This window comes from Gorilla gorilla, chromosome 1 (genome assembly GCF_029281585.2).
Source record: "Gorilla gorilla gorilla isolate KB3781 chromosome 1, NHGRI_mGorGor1-v2.1_pri, whole genome shotgun sequence".
NCBI classification, from domain to species: domain Eukaryota; kingdom Metazoa; phylum Chordata; class Mammalia; order Primates; family Hominidae; genus Gorilla; species Gorilla gorilla.
The window spans coordinates 224,968,083-224,981,670 of record NC_073224.2 but is presented as its reverse complement, the minus strand read 5'-3'; the positions used below and the strand labels follow the sequence as shown (position 1 = coordinate 224,981,670).

Sequence of the window (13,588 nt, the reverse complement as noted above, 5' to 3'; positions counted from 1 at the left end):
TGGCAGGACCTCCTCCCATTAAAGCCAGCTGGGCTGGGCACTTCTGCAACTGCACCTTCCGGGGCCACAGCACAGAACTCAGTGGTCACGTGAGGGTCTACATCCGATTCCCAGTTTCTAAACTGTGTCCTGGAGAGTTTCTGCAATTCAGCGAGAAGAGGCAGCAGAAGGCCCAGCCATCAATGCTTGGGCCCTTTACCCCGTTTCAGCCGGGGCAGCGCTGCTTTCCATTGTCCCATCTTATTTCAGTCGTTGTCTTCACGTTCAAGTTCATGGAGACTCAATCCAGATGTGCCTGGCTGTGATGGCCCCACTCAGGTCTCAGCCACTCTGATGTCTGGAGCTGGGTCTACCTCCCTGGCCCCGACTCCTCCACACCCACTGCACAGCCCCTCCCTGCCGGCTCTGGTTGGCCAAGGGTGTGCACAGGAGTGGAAGGAGCCTCTGCCCAGCGTGGAGCGGTGAGGCTAAAGGCTTCCATGTTCCCTGCTGACTTCCACCTGCAAAGGCCAGGCAACCGCTGAAAACTCCAGCCCCACCAGGGAATACTGATACAGTCACTTTTTCAGGTCACAACGGAAATCACATTTATTCTGCATATTTTTCTCATGTTGCCGGCAAATTATTTGCATACGGATACAAGATTTGGGTATCTGGATCTTCCTGCAAGTTAGCTTTTATCAATCCTCTCCCCTCCAGGCTTGGACTGGGAATTTCCCCTCATTGATATGAGACATTGGTTCAACTTTTAAACTTGCCAGGTATTCATTTGTTTGTTCTATAAATATCTACTAAGTACCTGTTAAGTTCCTGGCATGCGGTGCTGGGGCCTGGAGCAGGCAGTGGACAAGACAGACAAGAACCGTGTTTCAGAGAGTTCATACTCCAGTGGGGGAGACAGGGAGCCAACAAGAAAGCAAAATGAGATTACTACTGACTGCAATGTGTTATCATCACCTATGGGAAGGAAAGGCAAGGAACTCAGCAGGGGACCCAAGTGTAGCTGTGTGAGGGAGGAGGCATTTCCATTGGGTGGTCAGAGAGGTGCTCACTGAGGAGGTGGCATTTGAGCTGAGAGACAGAGGTCTCTACTAAAAAGTAGCCAGATAGCCAGGCATGGTGGCTCATGCCTGCAATCCCAGCACTTTGGTAAGGCCGAAGCAGGAGGATCACTTGAGGCCAGGAGTTCAAGACCAGCCTGGGCAACACAGCAAGATTCCATCTCTACAAAAAGATTAAAAATTAAAAATTAAAACATTAGCTGGGTGTGATGGTGTGCACCTGTAATCCCAGGTACTTGGGAGGCTGAGGTGAGAGGATCACTTGAGCCCAGGAGTTCGGGGCTGCAGTGAGCTATGGGTGACAAAGAAATATGCTGTCTCTAAAAATAATTTTTAAAAAAATTTTAAATACAGAAATAAATAAATAAGTAGCCAGACAAAAGAGACAGGTGGAAGGGTGTTTTCAAGCAGTAGGTATAGCAAGTGCCAAGGCCCTGTGGTAGGAAGTAGTTGGTGCCAATGAGGAGCAGAATGGAAACCACTGAGGGCTGGTGAGCAGGAGATACGAGCTGTGACAGCAAGACAGGAGCCTCGTCCAGGCTGGTGGGGCTTGAGGGTCATGGCCAAGGAGTTTGGATTTTATGCTAAAAGTAATAAAAACACATTGATGGGCTTTTGGACATTCTTGTTACAAACTATTTCAGTCATTCAAAAGAGTATATATAAGATATATGTGAATTGTAATGAATAGTATAATAAAACGCTCATGTACCCTTCACTGTTCGCCTCCCCAGTACCCATTCTTCACTCTTCATTTCTCCAGGAGGTAGTGTGTGTGTGTGTGTTTGTTTGTTTCTTTGTTTGTTGAGACAGGGTCTCATTCTGTCACCCAGGCTATAGTGCAGTGGCGTGCTCAAGGCTCACTGCAGGCTTTACCTCCTAGGCTCAAGCAGATCCTCCCACCTCAACCTCCCAAGTAGCTGGGACTACAGGTGTGAGCCACACACTGGGCTCATTATTATTATTATTATTATTATTGTAGAGACATGGTCTCACTATAGTGCCCAGGCTAGTCTCGAACTCCTGAGCTCAAGCGATCCTCCCACCTTGGCCTCCCAAAGTGCTGGCATTACAGGTGTGAGCTACTGTGCCTGGCCAGAAGGTAGCCTGAATTGGTCCTGAATTTTAGTTTATAGTCTTTGCGTTTCTTCCTAATACTACAAAAATAGAGCAACATATTGTTTGGTTTTGAACTTCATTTAAGTGGATTTCTGCAGTGTGTATTCTTCTGCAGTTTGCTTTTCTGTTCAACATTATGTTTGTCAGGATCATCCTCACTGGTGCACACAGCTGCAGTTTACTCACCTTCACTGCTGCATACGTAATACTCCACAGAGTGACACGTTGTGGTTTATCCTTTCTCCTGGGACCAGTTTCTAATGTTGAACCAAACCCTGCATTCTTGGGATAAACCCAACTTGATTATGAGGTGTTATCTTTTTAAAAAATATGGTTGGGCTGGGTGCTCCCTTCTGTAATGCCAGCACTTTGGGAGGCCAAGGCAAGAGGATCTCCTGAGGTCAGGAGTTCGGACCAGCATGGCCAACATGGTGAAACCCCGTCTCTACTAAAAATACAAAAATTAGCCAGGTGTGGGGGTGTGCGCCTGTAGTCCCAGCTACTTGGGAAGCTAAGGCAGGAGAATTGTATGAACCCAGGAGGCGGAGGTTGCAGTGAGCTGAGATCATACCACTGCATTCCAGCCTGGGCAAAAAAGTAAGACTCAGGAAGGAAGGAAGGAAGGGAGGAAGGGAGGGAGAGGGGGAGGGAAGGAGGGAAGCATGGATTCCATTTGCTGATTTTTGTTTAGGCTGGTGGGTCAGACTGGCCTGTCATTTTCCTCTCCTGCCTTGTTCTTTTCTAGTTTTGGTGTCAAGGTATATACATTCCTTATAAGATGACCTGAGAGTATTTCCTCTGATATTCTCTGGAGCACATGTCTAAGATGGATAATACCATGAAAGAGTTTGATAAATGTTAGCTACCATGTTGTCATCCTTCTGCAACTCATATTTTTTGTACAGAATTCTGGCTTCTTCTGGTACCACTTGTCTTGCATAGATACCTACCCTAACCCTTGCCCTTTTCCCCCTAAAAAACAAAGAAAACACGTGGCTCCCCAACATGTAACTCCAATTGCAATGCTCACAGCTTGCTTAGAAAGCTGCATCTCTGTGGTTTTTTTATAGGTGGATCTTTAACTCAAGACTCTAGCATGAAGAGTTGCCTTCTGGCCTGCCCTGAGTCTCCTCAAATAACAACAGGTAGATACCTCTCTAACTGGTTAATAATTTTTCTTTAAAAACTCAGATATAGAATCATTCATATCTCCCTTAGGGCCTCCTCAGACATAAGCAGTGATGGGGCCAACCCCAGGGTCTAGAGGTTGAGTTTGGCCAAGCCAGGACCCCAGACTGCCCACCAAGCCTCCTGTGTTTTAGGGACATATTGGAAGCCATGTGGTCCAAATCCTCTAAGCATAAAATTAGCTTCTTTCCATATTTTTGAAAGGAAAAGAACACCATGCTAAATATAGCTCGGGTGCTGTCCAGGGTCAACAAGCCAGGAACAGGACAAACAGCTGACCAGATGCCCCGCTGGGAGCTGGGTTTCTACAGACCCCATAGACCCATCAAGATCACAGTCCCCAAAGAGAGGGCTGAACTTGAAGAACAAATTTACGCCACCGTTGCACACATAACCCTGCCATGAACCCAAAAAACCAAAACTATTTTATGAAAGCAACACATAGATATTTCTGTTTTCTAATTCTTATTCTCCCAGTAAGAAAAAGAAAATGAAAATCATGGTTAATCCCATCACACACAGAAAATAACTATAAACATCATAATATATAATCTGAGTGTTGTGAAACTTAGTATGATACATTCAACAGTGTTTCTCAACCTTTTCTGCCACCTTGCCCTCCCTGAGAAGTCTTTTTAGACATTCTTTTTGGAATACTTGAAAATTTAATGCCAAGGATGCCCTGTGTATCTATTTATATTCTGTGGCCCTGTGGAGGGCCACAAACCATTGTAATATCCAAGATTTTTTTCACCCCGTCCCCAAGAAACAATTTTTGCCCCTTGTGGGTGATTTTACCCCATTGAGAATACAAGCTCTAATTAACATTAAATACCAATTTTTTTTGTCTGTTTAAGAACTTACTGTTGTGCTGGTCACATACTGTTCTTGGTGCTTTATGTATATTATTTATTTATCATAACTCCCCTATGAGGTAGGTACTAGAGAGTTTTTGTCTCCCTTTTACAGCTGTGGAGACTGAAGCACAGAGAGGTTAAGTAACTTGCCCGAGGTCACACAGCTGTGAAGGAATAGAGTGAGGATCTGAGCCCAGGAAGCCTGGGTCCCAAGCTCACTCTTAACCACTCAGCTATGCTACCTTGCAGCAATACAATCAGACTGTGAAAATTCAAAAGAGAGAAATAGAAAGTAAAGGGTACACTTTCCGAGTTTCCTTCGTCCCCAGAAGCAATCACTGGTACAAGTCTGAAAGGTGACCCCCCCCCCCCCGGGATTTTTACATACGTGTGTATATATAAAAATACACTGTCTCTTTCATTTCAATGTAAGTACAATCATCCAGGCTTTTTCCCATATATTCATCTGTGTATGGAGAATTTTTTAAAAATTAGAATCACGTTGAACATACTGTTGTTTCAACCTTGTTGTTTGATTTAAAAATATATTAGCTGCTTTGAGACCATAATTTCGTTAACTGCGTGAACCATAATTTATTACCCTGATCTGGATTATTGGCTATTGAAGTAATTTCTAGCTTCTCACCACTATAAAGCTGTGATGATATCTCTGTACATAATTCTTAGAAGTTGGAATTATAGAGCCAAAGGGTATAAACATTTTTGAAACTTTTGTTCTATAAATGCCAAAACTTGCCATCTAAAAAAATGCCATGAAATTGCCATCCCAACACCTTTCCCCACACGTGAGTATTATCACCTGTTTTTAATCATTGACAGTTTATCAGACAAAAAGAATGTATTAATCCCGACATTTTTATCTCTGCCCATGACTCACATCTGGAGCCTGTCTTTCTCTCGTGCAGCATAAGGCAAAGCTGGAATGGAGAACGAATGAGGGCAGGCAGTGAGGAGGTTAAAGCGGCTCAAATCACTAGTCTGCTAACCACACTCTCAGCGTCCCACGTACAAGGCCTGCCTGTCAGGCACTTAGCATGTGCTCAGAACGTGGTATTTTCATCACTCCTGCTTCCAGCACAACCCCCTGGCTGTGTACTTCTCCACCCTCCGAGTCTGACCTTGTCCCAGATCCATTTGGTAGAACCGGTGCATTCCTAAGGCTGCCAGAGCCCCCATCCTTCCTTTTGCCAGCCATGAGTGATACTGTAAGAAATAAATATCCTTGTGTACGGTCCCATCTGGTCCTACCGCAGCTGTCTGCAGTGGGATCCCTGTTCAACGCCCTGCACGCCACACACATGCCCATCCTACCTGTTCATATTCCATACATATGCATGCATATGTACATAGGTGCTCGCACGCATGCACATGTGCTCACGTGTGCATAAACATATATGCACACATGTTCATGCCCCAGTGTGCCTTGGTGCTTCTTCTTAACTCCTTCAAGAGCAGAGCCAGTGCGTTCACGCACGTGCACACATACCGTGCTGTGCATTCAGGGTTCAGGCCCAATTAGGCCAGTGGGAATCCTCTCCCACATAGACTTTCTGTATGTCCCACAGCCCTGAGCTAGGACACCCTGCTGTCTAATCCCACAGTTCCTGTACTTCCTTCTTACTTTATTGGTATTCCCTATAGATCATTTTCCTGCTGGCCTAGAAGCTCTACTAATCCTTAACTTGCTCAGTGCTGTTTCTCCAGTGCCTAACACACTGCTTAGGAGGTAGTGAGATGCACAAGAAATATTTGTTGAGTGAAAAAAAGAAGGAACAGACTTCAAGCTGGTAAAGGATGTTGTTCCAAATATTTTTAGAGTCTCTTTTAACAAAGTGGCCAATTTCAGATAAACTCATGGTTTCACAAGAAAATATCTTCGCAGCATCAGATTTCAAGCAGCCTGGTCAGTCATCCTTTCGGAGAGACTGGAAAGAATGCAGAGTTGAAAACAGGTCCTTGCCCAGCTAAACATCTTGTAAATTTTACTGTTCTGCAAAAGTTCCTGTCACAGGAATAACGTATGGGGGAGAGGTTTAGCGAGGGGCATTGCTTGCTCCTCCTCCTTAGTCCTTGAAAATGTTCTAAACTAAAGCCTTAAGTGACTGCTTCTCTGGCTCGCTCTCAACCAACAAATGCTGTGGAATCCCAGGACCGCTGGCTGCTCCCTTTAGCGCAGGGTCTCTGAGCTGCTTTGTGGAAAGAAGGTTTATTTTGTCCAGCTGGGCACAGGAGCTGAGAGGAAGAATGTGCAGGCCTGTGTCCCCTTTAACAAAGGGAGAGCTCGATGTGGTTTCAGAGAAGCTTGTCTTGCTGGGTGACTTCATGTGGCCTCCATTCATTTCATCCCACATTGACTCTGCAAACTTTTTTCTTTCTTTTTTTTTTTTGAGACGGAGTCTTGCTCTGTCACCCAGGCTGGAGTGCAGTGGCACAATCTCGGCTCACTGCAACCTCCACCTCCCAGGTTCAAGCAATTCTCCTGCCTCAGCCTCCCAAATAGTTGGGATTACTGGCACGTGCCACAGCATCCAGACTTTTTTTTTTTTTGTATTTTTAGTAGAGACGGGGTTTTACCATGTTGGCCAGGATGGTCTTGATCTCTTGACCTCGTGATCCATCCACCTCAGCCTCCCCAAGTGCTAGGATTACAGGCGTGAACTCTGCAAACATTTTTTGAGTCCCTGCTGTGTGCCAGGCTTAGAGATGATGACGATGTGGTCATGGGAAGAGAGAGACTCACCATGGTGGTTGCTGGAGGATTTGGGGAGCACATGAAAGGGGCATCTGAGCTATGGGTGACCAGAGAAATGTTCTGGAGGGTGGTTGGGGGTGGGTAGTGCAAAGAAAGGCAGGCTGAGACATGCAGCAGGAGAGGCAGGAGCCAGGCTAAGGCCACCATGAGCAGCATCATTCTAAGAAGCTGGATTTTCTCCTGCAGGAAATAGGGAGCCATTGAGGGTGGTGAACAGATGACAGTAGGCTGTTTGGCCTGGTCATACCATTGGCTGAGGCTCTGTCCCCCAGGTGAGTCTGTTACAACCATCGATTGTGGCCCATTCATCCCATCGCTCACTCTCCTAGCAGCCTCCAGCAAGAGCTGCGATTTTACTGCACTTCATTAAATTCCACACAATGTTTTAATGACCTGAGCTCCGACCTTTCTGGCCTCCAGCAGGGAAAGGTCTGGCTTTTCCTTTTCAGGGAGTAGCGGGCTGGGCAGACCGGCCTCCCTTCTCGCAGCCTTGCACAAGGAGCCTGGGCACGTAAGACATCTGGAATGCATCAAAGGCGAGGCCCAGCCGGAGCCGGCGTGCTCGGTGCTGCTGCTTAACTCCTTCAAGAGCAGAGCCGCCACATTCACAAAGCGTCTGGAATCGGAACTGATCGTCCTCTCTGCTCTTTCTGCTTTCCTTCCAGGCCCTTCCGCCGCAGCCATCCACACGGGAGGCCTCGCGATTGCTCGGAACCATCCCGCAGGAGTTCAGCTGATATTTTCTAGTGTGGGGCGAGAGATTTTGTGGAGCGCATTTAAGGGGTTTTTGTTGTGACTGCTGCTTTGTATATATTTATTTTCTTTCTTGGAACTGGGCCTCGCCCTCCTCCCACTGACATGATGGCCCAGTCCAAGGCCAACGGCTCGCACTATGCGCTGACCGCCATCGGCCTGGGGATGCTGGTCCTTGGGGTGATCATGGCCATGTGGAACCTGGTACCCGGCTTCAGCGCGGCCGAGAAGCCAACAGCTCAGGGCAGCAACAAGACCGAGGTGGGTGGCGGCATCCTCAAGAGCAAGACCTTCTCTGTGGCCTATGTGCTGGTCGGGGCCGGGGTGATGCTGCTGCTGCTTTCCATCTGCCTGAGTATCAGGGACAAGAGGAAGCAGCGGCAGGGCGAGGACCTGGCCCATGTCCAGCACCCGACAGGCGCTGGGCCTCACGCCCAGGAGGAAGACAGGTGAGGCCTGACTGTCCCCTTCCCTCCCCGGATCGGGGATGGGCACGCACGCATGCACACACATGTTCACACCTTTCTGTGGTGAAAAGACTGTCATCTACAGGCTTTATTGTCCCATGTTCGCCCATGAAGCCTCTGTCAAAACAGTTTATCATTTTACAAATAACTTTAGACTTTTCTACCAGAGCTTCCCAAATAGCATGGTACAAATGGATTACAGGTAAACCAAGATTTTTTAAAAATTTTATTACAATAGATTTTTACACCATGGAATACTATTCAGCCGTAAAAAGGAACAAAATACTGTCTTTTGGGCCAGGTGCAGTGGCTCACTCCTGTAATCCCAGAACTTTGGGAGGCCGAGGCGGGTGGATCACTTGAGGTCAGGAGTTTGAGACCAGCCTGGCCAACATGGTGAAACCCTGTCTCTACTAAGAATACAAAAATTAGCTGGGCATGGTGGCACATGCCTATAGTCCCAGCTACTCGGGAGGCTGAGGCATGAGAATCGCTTGAACCCGGGGGAGTGGAGATTGCAGTGAGTGAGCTGAGATAGCGCCACTGCACTCCAGCCTGGGTGACAGAGTGAGACTCTGTCTCAAAAAAAAAAAAATACAAAAACAAAAAACTGTCTTTTGCAGCAACTTGGATGGAGCTGGAGGCCATTACTCTTAAGTGAACCAGCATTTTGACTCGCCCAGGGTCACTGAACAGGGCCTGGGGTGGCCAGCATATTTGCTTGTCCCTTCACCCCAGCATGCTGTGTGTATGCTTTAATTTGAAATGGCTGGGAAGCAATTTTCCATTTGAGCAAAAATGCCACCAACAAATTTAAAAGATAAGTGATACATTGGGGAACATATGATAATAGTTGATAGCCCTATTATAAAAAGAGCTCTTAGAAATGAATATGTAAGATGAATATACCAATAGGAAACAGACAAAGGTTATGAATATTCCATAGATGTTCAACCAATAGATGTTCAACTTCATTAGTCATGAAATGCAAGCAAAAAGATGTCTTTTCTTTTTTTTTGCCTATCATATTGATCAAGATAGACAGCCCCTACTGTTGGAGAGTTGTAGGGAAGATGGATTGCTGATGAAATGTTGACTGATAGAAACTTTCTTAAGAGTTTCACCATAAGGGGCAGTACTGAAGATGTGCGTATTGATCCTATTTATAAGAGTTTATCCCTGGGAGACAGTCCCACAGGTGCAAAGGAGTTTGTACCAGTATATTTATCAGATCATTGTTTAGGATAACAAAAACTTGGAAACAACCTAAAAAACCACCTACTGAGTTAAATGACGTACCTATTCAATGGAGTTCTATGCAGCCACTGTTGATCTATATTTGTTCATGTGGGACCATATCCACAACAATGAGAAAAGGAAGATATAATACAGCATCTTTGGTCAGGTTATGGTCCCACCAAATGTTGTGGCTGTGGGATTGGAGAGGGGTAGGAAAGGTATACACCAGAATGTTACAGTGGTTTGTCTCCAGGTAGAAGGATTCGGGATGTTTTTCTTTTCTTCATTAGCTGTTTCTGTGTTGTTTGAATTTTCTACAAGCATTCCTTATCTTTATAATGGGAAGGGAATTGTTCTTAATTTAATATGGATTAAAGGGAACCCTTGGTACACTAATGGTGGGAATGTAAATTAGTGCAACCACTATGGAGAAGTTTAGAGGTTCTTCAAAAAACTCAAAATCGAGCTGCCAAATGATTCAGCAATGCCACTTGTGGGTATACACCAAAAGAAAAAAAAATCTTGTTATATTGAAGGGATTTCTGCCCTCCAGTGTTACCAGTTACCACCCCTTTCCATGGTAATGACCTGGAAGTTACCATCCCTTTCCTAGAATGTTCTAAATAGCTTGCCCTTCAATTTACATTAACCCACTTCTTACTTTTGCACATAATTGAAAGTGGGTGTAAGTGGGTACAAATACAATTTCCAAATTAAACTCATTTTCTGATAGCAAAGAATAATATATGCTGTATTGGTCAGGGTTCTCCAGAGACACAGAACCAGGGGGATATATATTTTTTTAAATGGAGATTTATTATGAGGAATTAGTTCCTGGGATTATGGAAGCCAAAAAGTCCCACAATTTTCCATCTGTAAGCTGCAGACCCAGGAAAGCAAGGGGTATAATTCATTCTGAGTTTGAAGGCCTGATTGAGAACGAGGAGAGGTGAGGGTATAGATCCTAGTCTGAGAGCAGGAGAAGATGAAATGAGATGTCCCAGCTCAAGCAGTGAGGCAGGGAGAAATGAGTCAAATTCCTGCTTGCTCTGACTTTTGATCTAGGGCCTCCATGGGTTGGATGGTGCCACCACACTGAGGAGGGGAATCTGCCTTACAGAGCCCACCGAGCTGAATGCTAGTATCTTCCAGAAACACCCTCACTCTCACAGTGTTTAATCTGGGCAACTGTGGCCAGTCAGGTTGACACCTAAAATTAACCATCACACATGCTTATTCTAGAAAACTTGAGAAATATAGAAAAGAACAAATATCAATCACTCATCATTCCCCACCCTAGCTGTGAGCACATTTGAGTTCATTCCTAAAGGAGGGTGGGAGGAAAACCAAGGCAGACTTTGAGGTTTCTGATGTTGGCCATGATCACCCCACAGGTTCAAGTATAGAGTCCTGGAAAGTGGCTATTGGCGTTAATTCCGACAAATGTGTAGAAAATCTCCTGACTTTTTGGTTTTCTCTTTCAACAGTCAAATGGGAATACGGCTGAGAGGACCTGATCTTTTTGAGTCTTGGGATAAACTTGGAAGATAAAATTACAGAATAATTTGAGACACACATAAATGTTATATTTCAGATATTCTTTCTCTACTGAAAGTTGGTAGCAACTTTGTACATTTCTGTGTTGCCTTTGACCAAAGGACCCAGCTGAGCATTGGAATAGCTCACCCAGCATGTCGCTAAGTGGGAAAGGCTTAAAGGCAAAGGAGGTTTAACACCCAGATAACATGGTGGAGTAGTTGAGAGTACAGTGTTCACTTCCTGCCCTCCCATTTCCCGAAGGTCTGACCAAGTCACTTAATCTTGATGTATCTCAGTCCGTCTATAAATTGGGTATTATAATAATAGTGAGATAGAAAACAGGCAGGACTTGTTTTCGGATCATAACCCTGCTGACCAAAACAGGATGTGGTCCAGATGAGATAAGGTTTAAAAAAACACTAGCCAAAGCCAGCAAACGGGAACGAGGGTGATCCCTGGCTGCCCTCATTGCTCATCAGCATGGGACACTCTCACCAGTGCCATGACAGTTTACAATTGCCATGACAACGACCTGGCAGTTACCATCCCTTTCCATGGTAATGACCCAGAAGTTACCTTTCCTAGGAAGTCTTAAATAGCTTGCCCCTCAATTTGCATTAACCCACCCCTTAATTTGCATGTGACTAAAAGTGGGTATAAATACAATTTCCAAGAGCGCCTATGTGGCCAACTCAGGGTGTACTGCCTATGAGTTAGCCCTGCTCCACAAGAAGCAGTGCCCTTCAATAAAGAATTGTGGTCTAACACCACTGGCTCACCCTTGAATTCCTTCCCTGATGAAGCCAAGAACCCTCCCAGGCTAAGCCCCAGTTTGGGGGACTCACCTGTCCTGCATGACTAGTACTTAACTCATAGTGTTGTCAGGAATCTGAAATTGGTTCATATTTGCTAAAATACTTAGAAGGGAGCCCAGCTCATAGTAAACACTTGAAGTGTTCACTTTTATTGCCTCTAAGACCCATTTGTTATTTACAAGGCTGCTGTGTGTGGACTCTTTGGAGCCCATCTCTTTGGGATTTTGAATGACTTGAGCACAGGCTAACACTCTTCCTGTCTGTGTGTCTTGCAGCCAGGAGGAAGAAGAGGAGGATGAGGAGGCTGCCTCAAGGTACTATGTTCCCAGCTACGAGGAAGTGATGAACACAAACTACTCAGAAGCAAGGGGAGAGGAGCAGAACCCGAGGTTGAGCATCTCTCTCCCATCCTATGAGTCACTGACGGGGCTCGACGAGACCACCCCCACATCCACCAGGGCTGACGTGGAGGCCAGCCCTGGGAACCCCCCTGACAGGCAGAACTCTAAGTTGGCCAAACGACTGAAACCGCTGAAAGTTCGAAGGATTAAATCTGAAAAGCTTCACCTCAAAGACTTTAGGATCAACCTCCCAGACAAAAACGTCCCTCCTCCCTCGATAGAGCCTTTGACTCCTCCACCGCAGTATGATGAAGTCCAAGAGAAGACCCCCGACACCCGGCCGCCTGACTGAATGGCCCCACTTGAGCCACGCTCCCTCCTGTCTCTCACACCTTTCACCCCCAAGACTCTAACAAAGCCACATGAGCCACGGTTGAGAAGCGGAGGGGCCAGCTGTGCATGGAGCCATTTGGATGGCGGTGGGGGGATTCTGTGTATCAGGAGTGACTTTGTTGCCCCACACAGCCTCCTGCTGCAGGTGCTTTGGAAAGAGATGCTGCCTTGGAGCTGGTGAATCTGTGGACCACATTCAAGGGTGTGGCACAGGCATCTTCCCATCCTCTTCACTCCGAATCGCTGGCGACACATTCTCCTTTCCAGCTAGGAAAGGTTTCCTCGCGGCTGGTTTAGATTGTGGTTGTTTGTTTTGCTTCTACTAAGACTGTTTTGTTTCAAAAAGGAAACAAGTTTTGTGTTTGCTGTCTACGCTGGAGTCCTGAACTGTGGGTAGAAAACACGACCTGGCTTTGTAGAAAGGACACAGGACTGTTTTATGAACTAAGCGGTGAGGCTCAGGTGGCGGCTCTCACAGAGCCCCTGATGCTGTTGTTCTTTGAGGGCTTAAGGCCTGATGAACTTAGGCATATGATGCATAATAGTCTTAAATGATACACTTAACTAGTCTCTTCTGTGTAACAGCAAAAAAAAAAAAAAAAAGAAAAAAGAAAGAAAACTGTAGGAAATGTTCTTTTTGAAATGCCATGCAATGGAGCTTTTTGTAATAAAATATTTTATATGTAGTACATTTGGGTGCTGAGTTACTTTAGCAGCTCTTCCAATACTGACTTTCTTAGGGGAAAATGGCAATAATAATAGCTAATACGTACTGAATACTTATGCCCAGTGTTGTGCTAAGCATTTCACACATCACCCCATTTTGTCTGGACCCAAGTCTGGTAATAATGCCATTCTGTGGTCAGCTCACAGAGGCTTTAGGTTAATGTAAGTGCCCTGTGTCACACTGCTAGTCAGCAGTAGAGCTGGGGTTTGAGCCCAGGTTGCCTGGCTCCAAGGCCTGAGTTCTTACACACCCCCCAGGTTGCCTGGCTCCAACGCCTGAGTTTTTACACACCTCCCATACAGCTCAGTGTAAAGAG

At 45.9% G+C, this 13,588-nt stretch overlaps 1 protein-coding gene across 4 annotated transcripts in view; it reads left to right on the top strand.

Annotated features, from left to right (window-relative positions):
• TMEM51 (transmembrane protein 51) overlaps positions 1 to 13,234 on the top strand; it is a 68,173-nt gene extending 54,939 nt beyond the window's left edge. For 2 of the 4 annotated variants that reach the window (XM_055385259.2, XM_004024712.5), the window contains exons 2-3: positions 7,664 to 8,200; positions 12,087 to 13,234. In XM_055385259.2, the coding sequence (XP_055241234.1) occupies positions 7,857 to 8,200; positions 12,087 to 12,504 (762 nt within the window). In that variant the 5' untranslated portion in view covers positions 7,664 to 7,856 and the 3' untranslated portion in view covers positions 12,505 to 13,234. Of the gene's footprint in view, positions 1 to 3,250; positions 3,326 to 7,663; positions 8,201 to 12,086 lie in introns of all 4 variants that reach the window. The other 2 variants (XM_004024714.5, XM_055385235.2) reach the window with 2 other exon arrangements.
• Positions 13,235 to 13,588: the final 354 nt, after the last annotated feature.